General features: G+C 44.5%; 1 protein-coding gene across 4 annotated transcripts in view; it reads left to right on the forward strand.

Moving 5' to 3' along the window:
* The window catches only part of MSRA (methionine sulfoxide reductase A), a 369,259-nt gene that overhangs the window by 225,449 nt on the left and 123,425 nt on the right, over nt 1–20,385 (forward strand). For all 4 annotated transcript variants that reach the window (XM_033176846.1, XM_033176847.1, XM_033176850.1 and 1 more), the window contains one exon: nt 17,121–17,225. In XM_033176846.1, the coding sequence (XP_033032737.1) occupies nt 17,121–17,225 (105 nt within the window). The remainder of the gene's footprint in view (nt 1–17,120; nt 17,226–20,385) is intronic.

The following is a 20,385-nucleotide window of genomic DNA, read 5'->3' on the forward strand; positions in this document are numbered from 1 at the left end:
CCAGTCTCTCCCTATATCCCCTTCCCCCTGCTCCTTCCCAGCATCTAGTAACCACTCTACTCTCTATACTTCTATAAGATCCACTTTTTTAGCTTCCATGTATGGGAGAGAACATGCGGTATTTATCTTCCTGTGCCTGGATTGTTTCACCTCATAAAATGTCCTCTAAGCTTATGTATGTTATCTTGAATGATAGTTTTGTTTTTTTTAAACAAAGTTAAAAATTAATTTTAATAGAAACAAAGCTGTATTTTTCTGCTTTTATTTCTGAATGTGTGACATTTAATTAAAATTTCTAAGTAGAAGATAAAGTGCAACTGGCCTAAACCAGTTTGGGAACAATCACAACGAATTGGGTAAGGGTACCCCCTCAGCTGGAGGGAGCTTCATGGTGCAGGCATGCCAGAGGGAGCTGTGGGGTTCTGATGCTGTGGGCATTGGCACCATGTCTGCCAGCAGGAAGGGTGTGGCTCAGTTCATCTAAGTCATCCCATCCATTCTAGGGTCTTCCTCCTGTGTTATGGTGCTTGTCATTTTCAACACCTGAAGCACCCTTACCTTACCTGTGTGTGTCTGAATAGTTCCCGGTTTTCAACATTGGTGTATGGTTTGGCTGTGTCTCCAGCCAGATCTCATCTCGAATTCCCATGTGTTGTGGGAGGGACCCTGTGGGAGGTCATTGAATCATGGGGGCAGGTCTTTCTAGTGTTGTTCTCATGATAGTGAGTAAGTCTCGTGAGATCTGATGGTTCTAAAACGGGAATTTCCCTGCACAAGCCCTCCTCTCTCTGCCTGCTGCCATCCGTGTAAGACATGACTTGCTCCTCCTTGCCTTCCACTGTGATTGTGAGGCCTCCCCAGCCATGTGGAACTGTGAGTACAATTAAACCTCTTTATTTTGTAAATTGCCCAATCTTGGGTATGTCTTTATCAGCAGCATGAAAACAGACTAATACAAACATCCAGTTAGATATACTGTCTCCATTAAACCAAAGCACCTGTCTGTGCCCCTCCCATGGCACCTAACACTTTCTATCCTGTGTTTTCAACGTTTGGGTGAGTTCCCCAAGAGCAGGCTCAGTGTATCACATGTCTTTGGATTTCTCCTATCATTGGCTTCCAGCCAAGATTGAAGGCTCGCGTGTATTGAACTCCTACCTTGTCAGGCTGGAACAGAGAGCATGAGCAGAGAAACTAAGTATCAGCACACTTTATAGTTAAAGCCTGTGTGTGTGCATGCACATGCGTGTATAATGTAATCTTTATAGCATGCCTTCTTGTCATTTTTATTATAACTGCTATGCCGACAAGAAAGTTGAGACTCAGAGAAGTTAAGTGATTCATCCAAATCAAATATGCTGGCTGCAGTGCCAATGCCCTTGGCACAGTTTCCCAGCTCTGCATTGTTGAAACATTTGGTGTGTTCCTCAGGGCATGTCTTGGAGCTCCTACATTAATTACTGGCTATCATCAGAGATCTACTAGTCAAGGCTAAAAGATTCCCAATATCAATCAAATTACAGCTTAATCTGCATCTATATGAAGCCATTGGTATCATTAATTTAGTAGTTACCATTAGCTTCCATGTTTATGGGGAGAGAGCATGAAATTATGGAATCAAACCTACTGGGCCCTGAATGACCTGAATTAAGCAAATAATTTGGCCTCATTGAGGCTTAGTTTTCTCATCTTTGAAATGTAAAACAGACATCATAATACATGGAGTTCCCATGAAGATTTAACAGGCATGCATTTTATGAGCTACAAAAGTGTTACACCAATCTAAGATATCATCATCATCCCACACTTACAGAGTAACTGGGAATCTCAAGTCAGGAAAAGTCCAGTGCAGAGTTGGGAATAATACAGAACGAGCTACCTGAAGTCCAGAGTTGGGGCTCTGGTGTTTGTTCCTGAGAGAGCCCCTTTGAGACATACACCGTTCTCATGCGATGGGCTTACTATTAGTGTCTTGGTCTGCTGAACTTTTGCTCAGGGACTTGTTTCCCTCATAAGTTAAAATAACGACAGGCAAAGGCATGTAGTCTAGGTGAATGCTCTCCTTTTTTGTTTCAGACCTGGATATCCTACAGGTGTGAAGTTGCCAAGAGTAAGGGAGACCCAGGGGTCAAGGGGACTATGGTAGAGCTTAGCGTTAAGAGTACTGGAGTCACCCTTCCCTCTGCAAAGTTGTCCCTGCGTTCTCAAGCTGGGTCAGGTGAACTCTGAGACTACCCTTCTCCTAGCAGTAACTGCTTCATCCTGGAGTTGCCATTTGCTTGTTTATTTGCCCTCCTAGGCTGTGAGCTCTTTGAGGTCAGGACCTGTCTTAATCATGTTTTGGCTGCATCCCTGAGAGTACTCAGAGCTCATGCTAGGGTTTAGTAAATACTTAGCGAACGAATCCCTCCTGTGGTTGTGATGTTATATTACGAGCCCCATACAGAAGTGAAAATGAGGCTGGAGTTGTAGTTGGTTTGGTCACCATTTTGATTGTACTGATATTGGATTGAAACAGACTAGTGTTTTTCAGGCTTTAAAAAATTATAGTCACCCTGAGCAGCCTTTTTAGACATTTCTCTCTTAATTGTCTCCCCCAACCCCCTTCCATTAAATTTAATACCACAGATATACTATGTGCCAGGCTAGGTACTGTGGCCCTTTAGAGGCCATAGCCATTTTCATATGATGTTTTTGTCCCCCCAGAACCAATATTTGCTCCCTTGAAGTAACACCACCCTTACTGGGAATACATGAAGTAGACTATTTGACTCAATTTGTAGAATCAGCTGGTTTGGTGCTGTGCAGATATTCTAAAGAGTTTCTATTTGATATGTACATAGTCGCTTGTAAAGTTACTAAGCCTCAGTTACTTGTCTTGTTGGCATGCTTTTAAGATAAAGCTATTGGATTGATTTTTTTGTGGCGGGGAGGGTGTAAAATAACTGATGCTTTTGGCACTGTCTAGGAGGCAAGGCCAAGATGTTCCTTGGACCACCGAAAGTATTTCAGTGTGGGTCTAAGTTATAAACACATCTGAAGGCTTGGTTCTTAGTTCTTTTGTTTTCAAAAATATTTAGACTAAAAATATGCTTACATTTATTATTAATAGTTAGAGCCATGCTTCCTGGGCAATTCTGCCACATCATTCCTATGTAAGATATTTATAAATAATGTACCATCCAAGTTGGGAGAATATGTTACTACCATATACACTTAAAAAGCAACTGTAATGTAGCTAATGTGCAAAACGAATAGGCAATTTTCGTTTTCTTTGGATGACGTGAGGTAGCTCTCTGGCAAAAATGGTGCAAGCAGCCACAGTGTTTGAAGTGGTGAGCTTCAATAGGAGTGCCATTTCTTTCTTTTTTTTTTTTTTTCCTTTTTTCTTTTTGAATTTGTTTATTTTTTATTTTATTTTTTTGAGATGGAGTATCACTCTGTTGCCAGGCTGGAGTGCAGTGGCACGATCTCAGCTCACTGCAACCTCTGCCTCCCAGGTTCAAGCCATTCTCCTGCCTCAGCCTCTGGAGTAGCTGGGACTACAGACATCCACCACCACTCCCAGATAATTTTTGTATTTTTAGTAGAGATGGGGTTTTACCATGTTGGCCAGGGTGGTCTCGATCTCTTGACCTCTTAATCTGTCCACGTCGGTCTCCCAGAGTGCTGGGATTACAGGCGTGAGCCACTGCGCCCAACCTTCTTTTCAATTTTTATGTGTACATAGTAGGTCTATGTATGGGGTATACAAGATGATAGGCATATTATCTTATGTATCAAGAGAGTGGGTATATGTATTTATGGGGTACATGAGCTGTTTTGATACAGGATGCCCAGTGTGTAGGAATCACATCATGGAGAATGGGATCTGCATCCCCTCGAGCATTTATCCTTTGTGTTTCAGACAATCCATTTATTTTCTTTTAGTTATTTTCAAATGTACAATTACGTTATTGACTATAGTCACCCTGTTGTGCCGTCAGTTGGTATGGAGTGCCTTTTCTCCTCTATCCCATGGAGAATTTAGAATAGTTTTTGAAGAATATGAAAAAAGATTGGACTTGATTTCAAAGACCCCTTCTGTTACCATGATTGTAGGGCCTCTCTAGTTGTCTTTTAACTCTAATGTGGAACACAGACACTTTTAGGAAAACCTACCCTTGACAGCTTACCCGGAGAAACCTATCTTTGCTTGGAGAGCAGTCCATGTTGTTCTGTTTATACTAACCTAGATCCTAAACATTTGAAAGCTTTGGCGTCTCATAGGGAAGTTCTGCAATGCCATGGTTGATCATTATTAGTATATGGAGATGTAAGAACTAGTAATAATGTCATAGATTTGATTACCACAGGTAAGTTCCCAAAGTGCTTTGTGCTTTCCCCTTTATGTCTGTTATTGCTCTTAACCATCCTCAAAGATTGATGCGACGGATATTAGTATGCCCATTTTATCAATGAGCAGCCTGTGGCTGTGGCTAAGGGCTAGCAGATTATGCCCTCAAACGTAGGTCTTCGGACTCCAAAGTCGGTGCTATTTACTTGCCCACAGTGCCCCATGGCTTCAGGCTTCTTCAAAGCCAATCATGGAGGAGTGAGCAGGTCCCTAGAAGCACTGCCTAGACTGTGAGTAGGAGGAGGCAGAAGTTGACTTAATAAAGGCATGGATTTCTAGCAATTAGGACATCCCAATAGTGGCATGAACTACTTTGAGAAGTAGAGAGTGCCCTGTCTTGAAATGGTCATCTGGAGGTCGGAGAGGGCTAAACTATATAGTATGCCATTTGGCTAGATGACCTTTCAGGTCCCTTACAATTCTGAGACTTTGTTAAAAAAAAAAAAAAAAAATCTTCTGTCCATTTCCTCCTTCGTAGTTTAGCCACATACATCAAATGCCCAAGTTCATGGTTTGTTTCCCAGCTTTGCATCAGAAGCACCCATAGGGCTTTGCGAGAATGCATATGCCGGCCTGCCCCAGCCCTCCTGTGTCATAATTCCACGGATGGGGTGGCAGGGGAGGTGTGAGAGCATGTTTCAGAGTTCCACAAGGAATTCTAAGGTGTTAAATTGTGAACCACTCTTCTTGTGTAGCCCACTGACCACAAGGTACACATAGACCCCTTTTTAAACTTGATGGTATAATTCAGTAACATCAAGGAATCGTAGTTTCTCAGTGTGCAATGCCCTTGTTAGTATTCAAAGGCCATTTAATTAACTGTATTGGTTCTCTTGGCTGCAAGGGTACCATGGTCCCTGCTTGACAGATGGGTTCTGCCCATATCTTATAATCCCTCCCTGTTTCATGGCAGAGTAGGAGTTCGGTGCGAATCTAGAAAATGGGCACGGGTCCTTTCATACCCTTCCTCTTCTGGAAAATCCAGCTTGAAGGGTTAGCACTGGGTGCGAAGGCCAGCCTCTGTAATCAGCAGGTTGGATACAGAAACTAGGGAGTGACTCACTGCTCTCCTTGTTACCTGCTTCTACCTACTGGTTTTCTTTGTACCAGTTAGAAATCTCCAGTGCACGAGGAATTAGTGGTTGCCATTGACTGCTTTCTTGAGAACTTTTCTTGATCAAGTAGTGAGCTATATTTATGGCACTCCTCTGAGAGCATAATCTCTGAAGGATATATCTGTATAAAATATACTCCATTGTGTCTCCCCATGACGGGCCAACCAAAAAAATTCACAATTGCTCCACCAGTATTTTTTTCTACTTTTCAATCAATAGGATGCTTTTTAAAGCTTATGTTTCTCGTCGGACACTTTATGTGACGAATGAGACAAAAGAAAAAAAAGCCAAGATAAAATGACAGTATAGACACTCCTCAAATCCTATAATGAACTCCACAGGGCATCCAATTTTGATGTATTACGATTTTTTTTTTTTAATAATGAGTACATTGTTGGAAATCACATTTTCTATCTGCAGGAGCTGGAGATGAAACCGAGCTGACATCTTACCTCTTTGTAGTTAATTAGCAAGAGAAAAGTAGTGTTTTGAATCTCATATGGGAAAAGGGGAGGTATTATTCACCCACCCTCACCCCTTTCTCCCTTCAAACACCTGGATCATTCTGTGTGCTCTTTGATTTGGTTGAACGGTTTGGATAAGTCTGGTTGGCAGGGAAAGGATGAGGGAGGTTGAAGAATGGTTATTATTTAATGAAAAAAAATTACTCCATCTCCGTCTCCTCTCCGTCTTGCTTATAGGATAAATAAACTAAGTTGAGTCTTTTTATTTTAAAGAGCAGTTTCTTGCCTGACTCGGACTCCAGGCAGTTCCCACGGCACAAGGGTGGTTTGTTGTCACCATCGTTACATTAGTCACGGTGGAATCCTCAATGCTCAGCACCGTGCATGGAGCTTAGCAGGCATTTGATCAGTATTTATTAATTAATAAATAAAACAGTGCTGGCCCGTACAGTAAAGTATTCTAGTTGCATTAGTTGTGTCTAATACCTTTCTCTGCATAGTAGCCACTTCTGCTTTAGGATTTGCAGGGAGGTTTCTGTAGAATTCGGTGGTTAGGGACAGAGGGTTGGAGCACAGTGTGCATGTGGGAGTCCATCTAGGGACGGGTCATTGGCAAGTAAATGGCACTGGGGTCCATACAGATGCCCCCTCCGGGGGAACGATAAGTAAGTGGTGGGAAGATCCAGCACAAGGGCTCCTCCAGCCCATACGTCTTTATTAACTTCACTCACGTGCCCAGCCCTGGGACCTGCAGAGGAGAGCCGCTGTCACTAAGCACACACTTGTAAGCGCTGAGCACTCGTGTGTTGCACCGCATGGGACTGATCCCAAGTGGAGTAAGACGGGGCGGCAGGGCCGGGTGTGGAGGGCGCACCACTGTTTGCATCTCCTCTCTGTGCCATTGCTGAACGCTGCCTGCTCCCTCCACCATTGGTCCTCTTCACAGCCACCCTGTAGGGTACCCCAGGGGAGGTGACTCAGTGGAAGAGCCTTGTTCTGACAAAGTCAGTCTCACAGAATCACACTGGCTGGGCTCTCTCCCTGCACAGTGCCTCTTCCTGGGGTCCCCAGCTCAGAGAAGCCTCCTGGAGGAAGCAAGACTCAAGGGGACCCTGAGAGCAGGCAGAACTTGGACTGTGGGTAGCCTGGGGCACTGCAGGCTGGGGACAGCAGGAGCTGGGGCGACCCTGAGGGCAGAGAGGGCTTGGCGGGCGAGCCCTAGAGCCTGGGGACAGCAGGAGCTGGCGGTGGGTGTGAGGGGTTAGCCTGGCCTGGGGAACGTGGGAGAAACCAGGTTGCTGTCATACCAGTGATGGGGGGCCCTGGTGGCCAGCCAAGGGCTCCTGTAGGCCCCAGGGAAGGGGACAGAGATGACAGGTGTGGAGAAGCAGCAGGGAGGAGAGCTTGTTGGCCTCTGGCTAGGCTTGGGGTTGTCTCAGTCCCTCGTGAACTCTGAGCCTTTGCTTTCCTGTCAGTAAAATGGTCATAGGAGCATTCACCCCAATGGCCAAGGGTGGCTGCAATGCTGACTTAAGTCTGTGGATCTAGAGGTTTTGGGGGCATGGGACACTGTCTGAAGGCAGAGTCTGAGGTTCCTGTCCCTGCAGGATTGCAGCAGGGGTGCACCATCCCTGTGGTGGGCCAGCTCAGCAGCTCCCATGGTAGCCAGGTACACGGGTAAGCTCATGAGCCACCTTGTGGCTTTGTAGCAACAAAGATGAGCTGCTGCTTCCATTTGGATTCCTGCTTTTGCTTGGGATGCCCTCCCCGCCCCACGAGTCATCCACCGTGGCCACCTCCTGTGTGTGCATCTGACATCCTGGTGTTCGTGTGACTGCTCAGGCGTGACTGCTTAGCGCCCACCAATGCTCTCCTCCAGGCGTCTGCATCTCTGAGCATCTTAGCCTGGGCCCCAGTCCAGCCTCCCCCACTTGATATTTGAATTATTTTGGACAAGATTTTCTACTTCTCTGTGTCTCCGTTTCCGCCTCCAAAAATGAGAATATTACTAGTACGTGTTCAGGATTTTACGAGGGTTAACTTCGTCCATACACATCAAGAACTTAGAACAATGTGTGATGTTTAATGAGTGCTGTATGCCAGTGGATAGCTGACTATTACTAGGGAGTCATCTACTGGACAGCGAAGAAAGGTCTGACATGTCTCTGTTCCCCCTGACTCCTCCTCAGCTGTACTGCAGATCTCCATAAAGGGTTCCTTTCCTGTTTCCTCCCCTTTCCTTCCCCTCATTTCCTGCCCCTCTTCCTTGTTGCCCTCTGGGGCTCCCATGTGTCTCCTGGTGACTGGGACACCAGGTGCTGGGACACAGGACAGCACAGGCTGAGAGCTGGCCACTCAAGGGTCTGCGGGGCTCTGGACCAGTGGTTCACAACCCTTCCTTACCATTAAGAATCATCTTGGGCCAGGCATGGTGGCTTATGCCTGTAATTTAAACACTTCGAGAGGCCGAGGTGGGAGGATCACCTGAAGTCAGGAGATTGAGACCAGCCTGGCCAACATGGCGAAACCCCATCTGTACTAAAAATACAAAAATTAGCCGGACATGGTGGCATGCACCTCTAATCTCAGTTACTTAGGAGGCTGAGGTAGGAGAATTGCTTGAACCTGGGAGGCAGAGGTTTCAGTGAACCGAGATTGTACTACTGCACTCCAACCTGGGCAAGAGAGTGAGACTACTCCATCTCTAAATAAATACATAAATAAAAACTTTAAAAAAAGAATCATTTTGGGAAACTTTTAGACATAGACTCCCTGACCAAGGGCATTGGGAACCAAGTCATAGTAGCAGTCAAATGATACTAGCAATGCTGCCATGAAGAAAGGTGATGCTGGCCGAGTTATTCTGCCTGTGCTGGGCCAGACTCTTCAGATGCCTCCCGTGGAGTTTTGAGCTAATTGCCATGACAGTCCCCTGAGGTGGGTGCTGTCAGTGTCCCCATTTTGCAGGTAAGGAAGTTAAAGCCCATAGAGGAAGGGGCTTTGCCAAGGTCACACAGCTGCTAAGTGACCAGGATGCCAACTTGGGCACTCTGGCTCCCAAGCTGAGTTCTTGAGCTCTCCACTCCATGCTCCTTTGGTCTGGGTGGTGCCCAGCCATCTGTCTAGACAGGCATCCTGCTGACTGCAACGTGGCAGTGTATGGCTGGTGGGGACGTGGGGGAACAGTGTGACCGACCTCCTTGCACAGGGCTCTCCTTGCACCGTGGTCTAGAGCAGAGCCCAGTGCATATCGGAGGGGCGCCCGCTCGGCTGTGCTGTTTTCCGGGAACCAGGCGTTTGTCCTCCCCTAACCCTCCCCACAGCAGCACACGGAGTCCACGAACCCTGAGCAATGGGCCCGGGGCCGGGGAGGGCGGGGCCGGGGCTGTGTGCACAGGTCTTGCCTGCGGGCCTCATTTCTGTGCCTCTGGTATGAGAAAAACCTGGATTGAATAGAAAGACCTTCCCCCGAACTGGGAGGTTGCTGAGAGACCAAAAGAACGACTTGGACAAGGCCAGCTTGGCGATAGATGAGTTTATTAGGACTTACATGCCGGGCACTCCTGGGTGGCAGGACAACTCTAGAGATACGTGCTGCTCCCATCTCCAAACTGCTTTTAAGCTAATTACCTGGCTCTTTGCCTACTGTGTTTGGGCGATGAGACTGCTTGTCTTGCTACATTCTCAGATACATTCCAGGGCATTGGGTTCTCAGGGACGTCTGCTCCTCAGCTGGGCACCATGGCCTCAGCTCCACCGGACTTCAAGGCTCAAGCAGTGGACGCACACCTTTAAGGAACCTACTGGGGGACCATCACACTGCACTGCCTCTCCCATTTCCTATTTCCTGTCCCCACCAAGCCTCCCCCGAAGGCACAGGCTCTGCTCTCATTCTTACTCCTTCCTTCTCACACAAAGACCTGGGGATCTACACAGACCATGTGGGATTGGGCTGCTGGCCCAGTCACCCTTGGAGGCCCCCTTGTTCCAGCTAGATGAGCCCTACCTGGGACCCCACGCAGGCCGAGCTGCTCTTGGTTCTGATGGCTCTGCTGGGCCTCCCTCCCAAATCTCTTGTACGTGAGACCTGCCTCCCAACTTGCGGTGTCATTCTCAACTCCAGTCTGAGTTGCACCTATGTTCGTTCCATGATGCTGGCCGCCTGTCCCAGCCTGTGGTCACTTGGCACCCCCTGGAGAGGTGGCCTTGTACTCTGGATCCGCAGCCCAGGCAGTAGTGGGAGCCTACTACTCCCACTACTGGGGATGCGCGTCTGCCCTTTCCCGGGTCTCAGGGACTCTGGGACAAAGGTTCTTGTCAGAGGAAGTCGTTGTCAGGGTGCCATGGGAAACAGCCTCGCCAGGGAGGCAAGATTCCAGCCTCAGCTCCTGTTCCTGGAGCCCCACTTCCGGAGGTGTCTTTCTGCCTGGATTAAACACTTGCTCATTAAACCTGGCTTAATAAGAAATTAGAAAAGAAAAATAATTAGAAAAATTCTGATTCTAAACCGGGTCATCGCATTTGAGAAATGAGATTTTTCCCTTTTGCCACTTCATCAAAAGAATGAGAATCTGGGCCTTTCTGGGGTGTGGATGAAGGCTGAGCTGCCGTCTCCAAGAGAGGAAGCCCAGTCCCCAGACCAGCAGTGTACACAACGAGGCTTCTAGAATGAGTGAATAAATTGGAGTTAGACACTTACAGAGATAAAATTCAGTTTGATAAGAAGGAGGCCTCCTTAAATAATGTGTTTTCTCCTAGAGTTGAGTCCTAATGGGGGAGACATCCATTGTGAGGAAACACAAAAAGTTAATAACAATAGAAACCTCGTGTTTGTGTATGGAGAGCTTTACACTTCCCAGATACTTTCCCACAGATGACCTCATTTCATCTTTATTTTGTCACAGAGATATTTTATTCCCATCTAAAAAAGTAGGACGCCCAGGATCACAGTCAAAAAGGTATTAAACTCTGTGTTGGAATGATGGTTTAAGCTACTTCTTCTGACTTCTATTCCAGTTTCTCCCCATGTCATCACGGCTGATTAGAGAATAATTATGATAATACAACTGAGAATTATATAAGATGTAGAGACTTACGTCCCATGTGCCAGGCACTAATCCCCCAGTTTGCAGGTGAAGAAACTGTGCATAGAGTGATTGGGTAGATAAAGACCCCCTAGCATGGCTGTGGGTCCCAAGGAAAGGCATGGCTCATTTGCCAGGGAGTTGTGGTGTGGACCAGCTTTGCCTCCTCTCCCAGACCCCACCAAGATCATGCAGCTGCCCAGCGGCAGAGCCAGGAGGCCATCCCCGACAATCTGCTCCTCACCACTACCTGCTGGCATCTCACCACAGCTCACTGCCTCTCTCTTCTCATTTACTGCGTGGGCCAGTTCCCTACTCTCTTGTTCTTGTCCCAGCAGCCCAACAGTAGCAAAATCTAAGTACCCTACCCCAGAAGAATCAAAGGTGACATTTTCTCCATGGACAGGAAGCTATGCGGGAGGACCGTAAACACTGACTTATCTTGGATTCTCTTTAAAGGCATCTGGTTCCATGGATGACTTAGCTTCCACATAGCTAGATGGCCCCAGAATGTCTGATTTTCCTGGCCCCAGGTCATGCTCTTATGTCTCCTCTTGGATTGGATGCTTCGTCTTGGAAGGAATGGCTGCCTTTAATCAACTCCTCTGCATTTGTCCATCTTCTTCTGGGGCTGTGGGTAAGGCAGTGGAGAGAGATGCTTAGAGAGGACATCCTCCTTTTCATTTTTTCTTTCAAAATATTTTTGAACAACAATGTTAAAGCCCCTGTAATGCTGCTGTGAATTGTTAACAAGCATGTTTGCACGTCACATCTGTCATGCTATTTGCACGATGCTATGTGAAGACACGGCTTGAAGTATTTTTAAGATCTGGCCTTTTATCTCTGGAAGCACAAGAAAGTATTTGCAGATTGGTCTCTGGAATGAAATTAGCCTAGCACGTTGGCTGGTTCCTGTAAAGTGTGGGTATTTCTGTAAGTGGTTCTGAGTCCCTTAATCCTTTTGATCATTTGCACTGTGTATTTTTACACAGGTTCTTTTACTTTGGAGAAATAAAGTAAAGAAACTTAAAGGTGAGTTTGGCAAGGGCATCAACTGTGCTGTTTGTCAAGGCAAATGAATCTTGAATTTGAATGGTAGTAGTTTCTCTTAAACAACTAAGCTTTTTTAAACCTCTCCACAAATAATGTCAGTGGCAGATTATGTCTGAAAGTGTTTGCTGGCAAGTGGAAATCTTTCCTGACCCCATATTGCTGTCATGAAAGAAAAGCCTAATCCCATAAAATATTCTTGACAGCCTCGTGTCAATTACCACACAGCTGTGATTTCTCATCTGGGTCACAGCCTGTGTGACATTTGCCATCACTTCATGGCTTCAGGTTTCTCCATTCAGAAGCTCAGGTCACAGTAGGAGGTTGAGCTTCATCTCTGGTTGAAACCTGGTTGGCTTATGACTGAATCCTCCTACCTCCTCACTGTTGTGTGGAAAAACTCGTAGGGAGACCTTGATTTCCTCTTCTGTTTAATGGGGACCCTATCTCTCTTGTAAAATCGTTGTGAGCAATGTTTGTATGCCTGTATTCACAGCACCATTATTTGCAGTGGCAAAAAGGTAGAGGCAACCGACATGTTCATTGATGGATGAATGGATAAACAAGCAAAATACACCCAATGGAATATTACTCAGCCCTAAAAAGGAAGAAAATTCAGACACATGCTACAATATGGATGAACCTTGAGGACATTATGCCAAGTTAAATAAGATAGTCACAGAAAGACAAATGCTCTATGATTCCACTTATAGGAGGTCCCTAGGGAAGTCAAATCCATAGAGACAAGAAAGTAGAAAGGGGGTTGCCAGGGTCCAGGGAGAGGGGGAATGGGGAGTTAGTATTTAATGGGTAGAGAATATCAGTTTTGCGAAATGAAAAGAGTTCTGGAACTGGATGATAGTGATGATTGCACAACATTGTGAAGGTACTTAATCTGATGGTAAATTTTATGTTATGTTCATTTTATCAAAATGGGAAAAAATTATGAGCATTAAATGGCATCAAGTAGATAAGTGGCTACCATATCATTGTTGTTCACTAAATAGTAAAGTAACAGCTTTCACTATGTGTAGGATAGTAAAATATGTGGTATTTTAATGGTTCTGTGAAACTTCATCTTACGAGTATACCACCTTTGTTCCGCTTTGTTTGGCTTGTGTATTTCTTATAGTATTCCACCATGGTAATAATGACAGTGATTTTTTTTTTGCATGTGTATATCTTTTCTATTATTTGAAGTTATACCTTTGAGATGGATTTCCTGGATCACTTAATCAAGGCAAATGAGCGTCTCTGTGGCTCTTGCTACATATACCCATGGGGTTTCAGAACAGATTTAGTGATTTTACCCTGTCACTAGCCAAGTAAGGGCACCATTTCATTGTACCCTCCACGGCACTAAGAGGCTTCTAAGCAGTTTTATTAAATATAATAAGAGATAATATGTTAGTGTTTTAATATGCATTTATTTACTTTCATTTTGATCACTAAAAATGTTGGCATTTTGCATGTCTCAATTTACATGTGTTTCTTCCTATGTGAAGAAACACATGTAAATTGTGAACAAATAGCCTGTTTACGTCTTTTGCTTATATTTCAGTGTGGTTTCAATGTTTTTCATGCCAAATATATCTATCATGTTGATAACATATTACCATTTTTAATATTCAGAGATTTTTAGTTCTTATATAGTTGAATCACTTATTTAAACATTTCAAATTACAAAATAATATGTTAAACTAGAACAAAAGTGGTTTTACTATCACATTATTATACTTACTGTATCTTTTCCTCAAACTCTCCACTGTCATTCTTTTCGTATCTTTTAGCATAAAATCTGTTTAGATGCTAACTTGAATGACTACAGTATTTGAATTAAATTATATGGACTAACCAATTAATAATAAAATATTAACATGATAATTAATAGCCCAGTATAAAAGGACATGCCAATTAGAGCAAAGAAGGAATTAAAATTGCTAATAACCATGAAATGTATGTTTTACTTCACTAATAATGTAAATTCATCCTAAATAAAACCATAGAATACTGTCTCCCAGCTATGAATTGCTAAGGATTAAAAATATTGTAATGGTGACTGAGACTGGTCCTCAAAAATGCTGCCAACAGAAAGAGAAAACTGGGTCAACTTTACTGAAAAGCAGTTTGGAACTAGGCATCAAGAATTTAAAAATGTTTAGAAACATTGATTTAGAAATTCCATTTATATAACTAAGGCTTGAGGCAGCTTCAGAAGCATGGAAAAATATTTACATTTATGGATAAAAATATATTTCAGTCTGATTGCCTGATGACAAGGAGTGATTGAATAAGTAGCTGGACAACCATCTGATGGAGAGTTGTGTATTCATTATAGATGGTGTTTTCTAAAAATTTTAGTGACATGGGGAAATATTCCCGATATAATGGTAAGAGAGGAAAGCATGCTGTAATGAATGCAATGGAAGAAAGTGTGTGTGTGTGCGCGCGCATGCGCGCGTGTGGGCGTGCACACATCTGGTAGGCACCCAGGAAGAGATTAATAAAATTTATTGATATTGCTGATATTGCTTATGTGGCAAGGGTATAGGTGATTTGTATTTTCTTTTTTCTTTCTTTCTTTCTTTCTTTTTTTTTTTTTTTTTTTTTTTTGAGACGGAGTCTCGCTGTGTCACCCAGGATGCCAGGATAGAGTGCAATGGTGTGATCTCAACTCACTGCAACCTCCACCTCCCAGGTTCAAGTGATTCTCCTGCCTCAGCCTCCTGAGTAGCTGGGATTACAGGCACCCACCACCATACCTGGCTAATTTTTGCATTTTTAGTGGAGACGGGGTTTCACCATGTTGGCCAGACTAGTCTTGAACTCCCAGCGTCAAGTGATCCACCCACCTTGGTCTCCCAAAAGTGCTAGGATTACAGGCTTGAGCTACTGCGCCTGGCCTGTATTTTCTTTTTTATACTTCCTCATATTTTCTAAGCTTCAATGTTATCTGCAAATACTGTTTCTACCATCAGAAGAAATTTAAATATTAATCAAAAGATCAAATTAAAGATAATGAATAGATTTCTTTTCTGGATTCATGTTCCAAATGTTCACCTTGCGCTCTTTCCTTTGATGTATCGGTTAGAGCCGTGGACCAGAAGTCAGAAGGTATGTTTTCTTTTTTCACGTTATGGCCCAGAAATTCACTAGCTGCGTGACCTTGGGCAAATCTAACTTACTTGTGTCATAGTTTTTCAGTTTGTACAATAAGGATTCCTACTTTCCCTACCTGCAGCATTGGACAGTTGTGAGAATTAAAGTGAGATGACCGATATATTTGAAGACACTTTTGCAGATTAAGGTGCCAGTTCAGGGGATTCCCAAAACCATTCGCATGTTTGATAATTTGCTAGAAGGACTTGCAGAACTCACTGAATGCTGTTATACTCATGGCTACAGTGTCTTACAGGGAAAGGTTGCAGCTCAAAATTAGCTAAAGAAAGAGGCTGGGAGGGCTCCAAATGCTTCTGTTCTCTTCTCTCCTGAAGTCAGGATATACTGACCTTCTGGTGTCTATGTGTAACAATATGCAGAATACCACCAACCAGAGAAGCTTGCCTGAGCTTCAATGTCCAGAGTTTTTATTGTGGCTCCATTGTGTAGGTGTGATTGATTGATTGATTTCCTGTGTGGTTGAACTCAGTCTCCAGGTGTTCTGATACCATGTGATCCAAAGCCCCCATCCGAATTCACATGGTTGGTCTTTGTAGCATGGCCAACTCTCACCCTAAGACAATAATTGGATGTAGCTGGTTCCATCCTGAGACCCAGTGTGCCCAGCATTGGATATGATACACATTATCTTCCAGAAGCTGAGGACAAAAGTCCAGACCTCTCTTTGGGCAAGGCCAAGTTCTTTTTTCTTTTGAGATCGAGTTTTGCTCTTTTTGCCCAGGCTGGAGTGCAGTGCTGCGATTGCAGCTCACTGCAACTTCCTTCTCCCAGGTTCAAGCAATTCTTGTGCCTCAGCCTCCGGAGTAGCTGGGATTACAGGCGTCTGGCACCACACCCAGTTAATTTTTTGTTTAGTAGAGACGAGGTTTCAACAGATTGGCCAGGCTAGTCTCGAACTCCTGACCTCAGGTAATGCACCCTTCTCATCCTCCCAGAGTTCTGGGATTACACTGAACCACCGTGCCCGGCTGGCCAAATTCTTTACTACACATAAGGTGACTGTGATAAAAAAATTTATATAGCCAAGTGATCTTAGTATGGAGGGATCTCTTGTTTGCCATGCTCTAAGACTGCAAAATAAGGAAGGACATGAATTTCACAGGTAAAAGCAGTACTGCAAATACCCACCCCTGATCCACCAAACCTTCAGGACCACCACTGAGAACAGGCCTACAGAGGATCCTGCAAAGAGGCATATGCCACCATCATTGTTTACCATGGATATGAATTAGGCTGCGAAAACACGTACCACCCTACTGGGTATTTAAATCTGACCCTTGTCCCAGTGTTAACAGCACAGCGAGTATGTCCCTCCGTTAACTTACCGATCTCATGTGAACGAATGATCATCCTGTTTTTTACAGGTTTCTCTCCCTGGCACCATCTCACTGTGGTGCAGCTGAGCTCACTACATAAAGCATGGAGTGATGATAAAAATAAATTGGCTCTTTCCCTTTGCAGAGTTTCAAATCTTGAGCGCTATGTCAGGGTGGATCCATAAGGTTTCCCAAGAGTGAGCTCAGAGACCTGAAAACCAATGTTTGTTTTTTCATGAACTTAAAACAATTTATCAGAGCACAATGTAGAAGTCATCGCGGCAAGCTTTCTGGAGGAGAACTGTATGCTTTTATGGAAAAAGAACCAGTAACAGAGCCTTGAGAGAGACTGTTAGCTAAAGTTTAATCATGCTTCCATTTTTCCTTCAGCGGGTAGAGTTTCAGCTTCAGAGGGTAGAGTTTCAGCTTTTGTCTGTTGGTTTTTTGTGAACAAAAAACTTGCAATAAATTGATGTTGTCAGTAAATTTCAGTTGTACGTTTTGTTTCTTCCAAGAAAAAACTGGCCATGCAGAAGTCGTCCGAGTGGTGTACCAGCCAGAACACATCAGTTTTGAGGAACTGCTCAAGGTCTTCTGGGAGAATCACGACCCGACCCAAGGTAGAGTGATGAGTGAGCCAGTATTTAATTATCTTACTAATTACAGCTGGGATAATTAGTGTTTGAGCTGCATGGAAGAGATGAACCTTGAAATCACACAGGAGCTCAAGAATATGATTGCAGACATTTATTGACGGAGGAGAGGAGGGGCTGGGGAGAAAAAGGGTGAGAGAATAAAGGCACAGCCACATTCGACGCCCCTGCCCCCCTTACAGCTGTCAGGGGTGGGAAAATTCCCACAGAGGAAGATGCCAGACAATAGCGATCCGTTCACCTCTGATTATTGCATTATTCCTCCTTAATGCAGTCTTTTGTCTACAAAATTAAAGTGTCTTTCCAGCAGCTCCAAAGTTTCCTGATTTATGGTTTCTTTATTTCTCTGAGTTTAGCCTTTCTCGTCTTTTGACGTTGTCAGGTTTGATTTAAAAAAAAAAAATGTCTGTGGTGATAAAGAACATACAGGTAAAATGCAGTATTCACTAGGTCCACAAATCTTGCTCGTTTAAATATTTCATTTGTCCTTTTTAGAATTTGTTATGTGGCGATATTAATGTATTTGGGCTATAAAAAATGGTGGCTAGAAATTTAATTCAAATGCATACACAAGCAAAATATTCCATGTTGGCAAATATCATTGTAATGTTCAATAATGAAGCTATTTCCAGGTCGCATCCCCGTAGGCTTACAGGCCCTGCTTTGCCAGTATGATGATCTGATATTATGCAGCTTATGAACTGAAAAGTCCTATGCAATAGATGTGACTTTTCACAAACCCTCTTCATTTGGCAATCAGTCTATTTCACAAAAGTATTTTCCATTTGGTGTCAGATTTTTGTGTAGTGGATATGCATTGTTATTTCTTGATGAGTGAAGTTTTTCTCCAAATATATATTGTGCTTCATGTTGGACTCTTAATATGCCTGTAGCAGCACAGGTTGGTGGGTCCTGCATGCTGGTTCTAAGAACCATCCCATTCCAGGGCGATTTGTCAGAGGGTGAAAGTCAGAGATGAGGCAAGAGCAGCAAAGTGACAAGCTGGAGCAGGGTGAGGCAGGTTCGGGATCCAGGCAGATCTATCAGGGCAGGTGGAGGCCTAGAGGTCTGGGCCTAGGAAGGAGGCCAGGGGCAGGATTTCCATGACAACAAAGTCTGGTTTGACATGGGGGAATGGGTACCTGGTGGAAGAGGGATGAGGTATGGGGCAGGGTAGGGAAAGAACCAGTAGGACAAGAACACTCTAATCAGAAGGTTCACTTGTCACCCTAGCTTGGGATACGGAACATCACATCATGTGGGAAGGCAGGTCCACGGGCCTAGATTGCTTTGACTCTGCAGGAAGCTCTGCAGTGAGGATCATAAATCAGGGTGGTGACAGCCAGTCACTTGTTCTGGTAAGTCATCAATCCAGATGGAGCAGACGTTCAGCCATTTGACTGTCAGAGTCAAGGGTCACAGGAAGATGATAAGACCTCCAAAATTATCAATAAAAACACATATCAGAGGTCCAGGCAAGGGCTGAAGTCATGGAGGTGACAGGTCTAGTCTGTGCCCTTTAATGTGGCCAACTGTAATGCCATGTCCTGATAGAATCTCTGTAGGCTTAGGCCTGGCAGAATTGTAAAGAAGGCTAAGTCTGTTGTCAGCTTCTCTTTCCATACCTCTCTTAAATGCTTTCATTTAATCACATCTTCATTGATTAATTAGGTTGCTAATACCGGCCCCTGAATCTTGGGGGGAATACTACTGTGATGAGGGTTTGGGCTGGGAGAACTCACCTCTCTGTTCATCACTTGCCCTTCCCTGGGCTCTGTGTTTGTAATGGTGGCATCTCTGGATTAAAAAATATTTTCCAGATCTTCACATCATAGGTGGCAATATGAAGACCGAAACGAGGCAAGGGCATGCCTAAGGTTGTAGCGTGACCCAGTCTCCCCCACTAAATTCAGAGAACCACTCATCAACAACCCCAGGGCAATCTTGACTGCCTCAGGACACCTTCAATCTATAGCCCCATCCTTCTGCCTCTCTTATGGACCATCTCCTTCCGCAGGTCAGTGGCCTCCCCAGAGATAAGGAAGAGGTAAGGAAGGGCAGGGGATGTTGGGTAGTTAAGGGAAGGGATAGAGATCCTCCATCAGGAACGTCTACTCCGCTGGCTTTGTTTTTCTTAATCTAGTTTGTTAGTTTCTATTACATGCAACAGTAGCAAAAATCCTTACTAATCTACCTATTCAATCCAAACAATCTTATGCTCATTATATTTGCCAGGTGCCCTTTCATTTTTTGTTTTTGTTTATTATTATTATTATTTTTTGAGACTGAGTCTTACTCTGTTGCCTAAGCTGGAGTACAGTGACGTGATCTCAGCTGACCGCAACCTCCACCTCCCAGGTTCAAGCAATTCCCCTGCCTCTGCCTCAGCCTCCCGAGTAGCTGGGATTTCAGGTGCACGCCACCATGCCCGGCTAATTTTTCATATTTGTAATAGAGTTGAGGTTTCACCATGTTGGCCAGGCTGGTCTTGAACTCTTGATCCACCCTCCTTGGCCTTCCAAAGTGCTGGGATTACAGGCATGAGCCACTGCACCTAGCCACCAGGTGTGCTAAATCACTAAGGCATCTGGGATACGCAGGAGTATCCAGCCTCTTGGTTAATGCACATGGAAAATATGTTCCTACAGGAAGAAAATAGTTAATTCCAATATGCTGAGATCAAGTGAGCTTATAGATAAATGCACATAAAACCACAGACTAAATGTTTTTTTTTTTGAGACGGAGTCTCGCTCTGTCGCCCAGGCTGGAGTGCAGTGGCCGGATCTCAGCTCACTGCAAGCTCCGCCTCCCGGGTTTACGCCATTCTCTCGCCTCAGCCTCCCGAGTAGCTGGGACTACAGGCGCCCGCCACCGCGCCCGGCTAGTTTTTTGTAGTTTTTAGTAGAGACGGGGTTTCACTGTGTTAGCCAGGATGGTCTCGATCTCCTGACCTCGTGATCCGCCCGTCTCGGCCTCCCAAAGTGCTGGGATTACAGGCTTGAGCCACCGCGCCCGGCCACCACAGACTAAATGTTAACATGAAATCATCAAAACAAGTATGTGTTAGCACTTGAACATTAAAAGCAAAAAACAAACAATAACAAACTCATAAGTTCAGGATAACTCT

Source organism: Trachypithecus francoisi, unplaced genomic scaffold, assembly GCF_009764315.1.
Source record: "Trachypithecus francoisi isolate TF-2019V2 unplaced genomic scaffold, Tfra_2.0 Contig01554, whole genome shotgun sequence".
NCBI lineage: Eukaryota > Metazoa > Chordata > Mammalia > Primates > Cercopithecidae > Trachypithecus > Trachypithecus francoisi.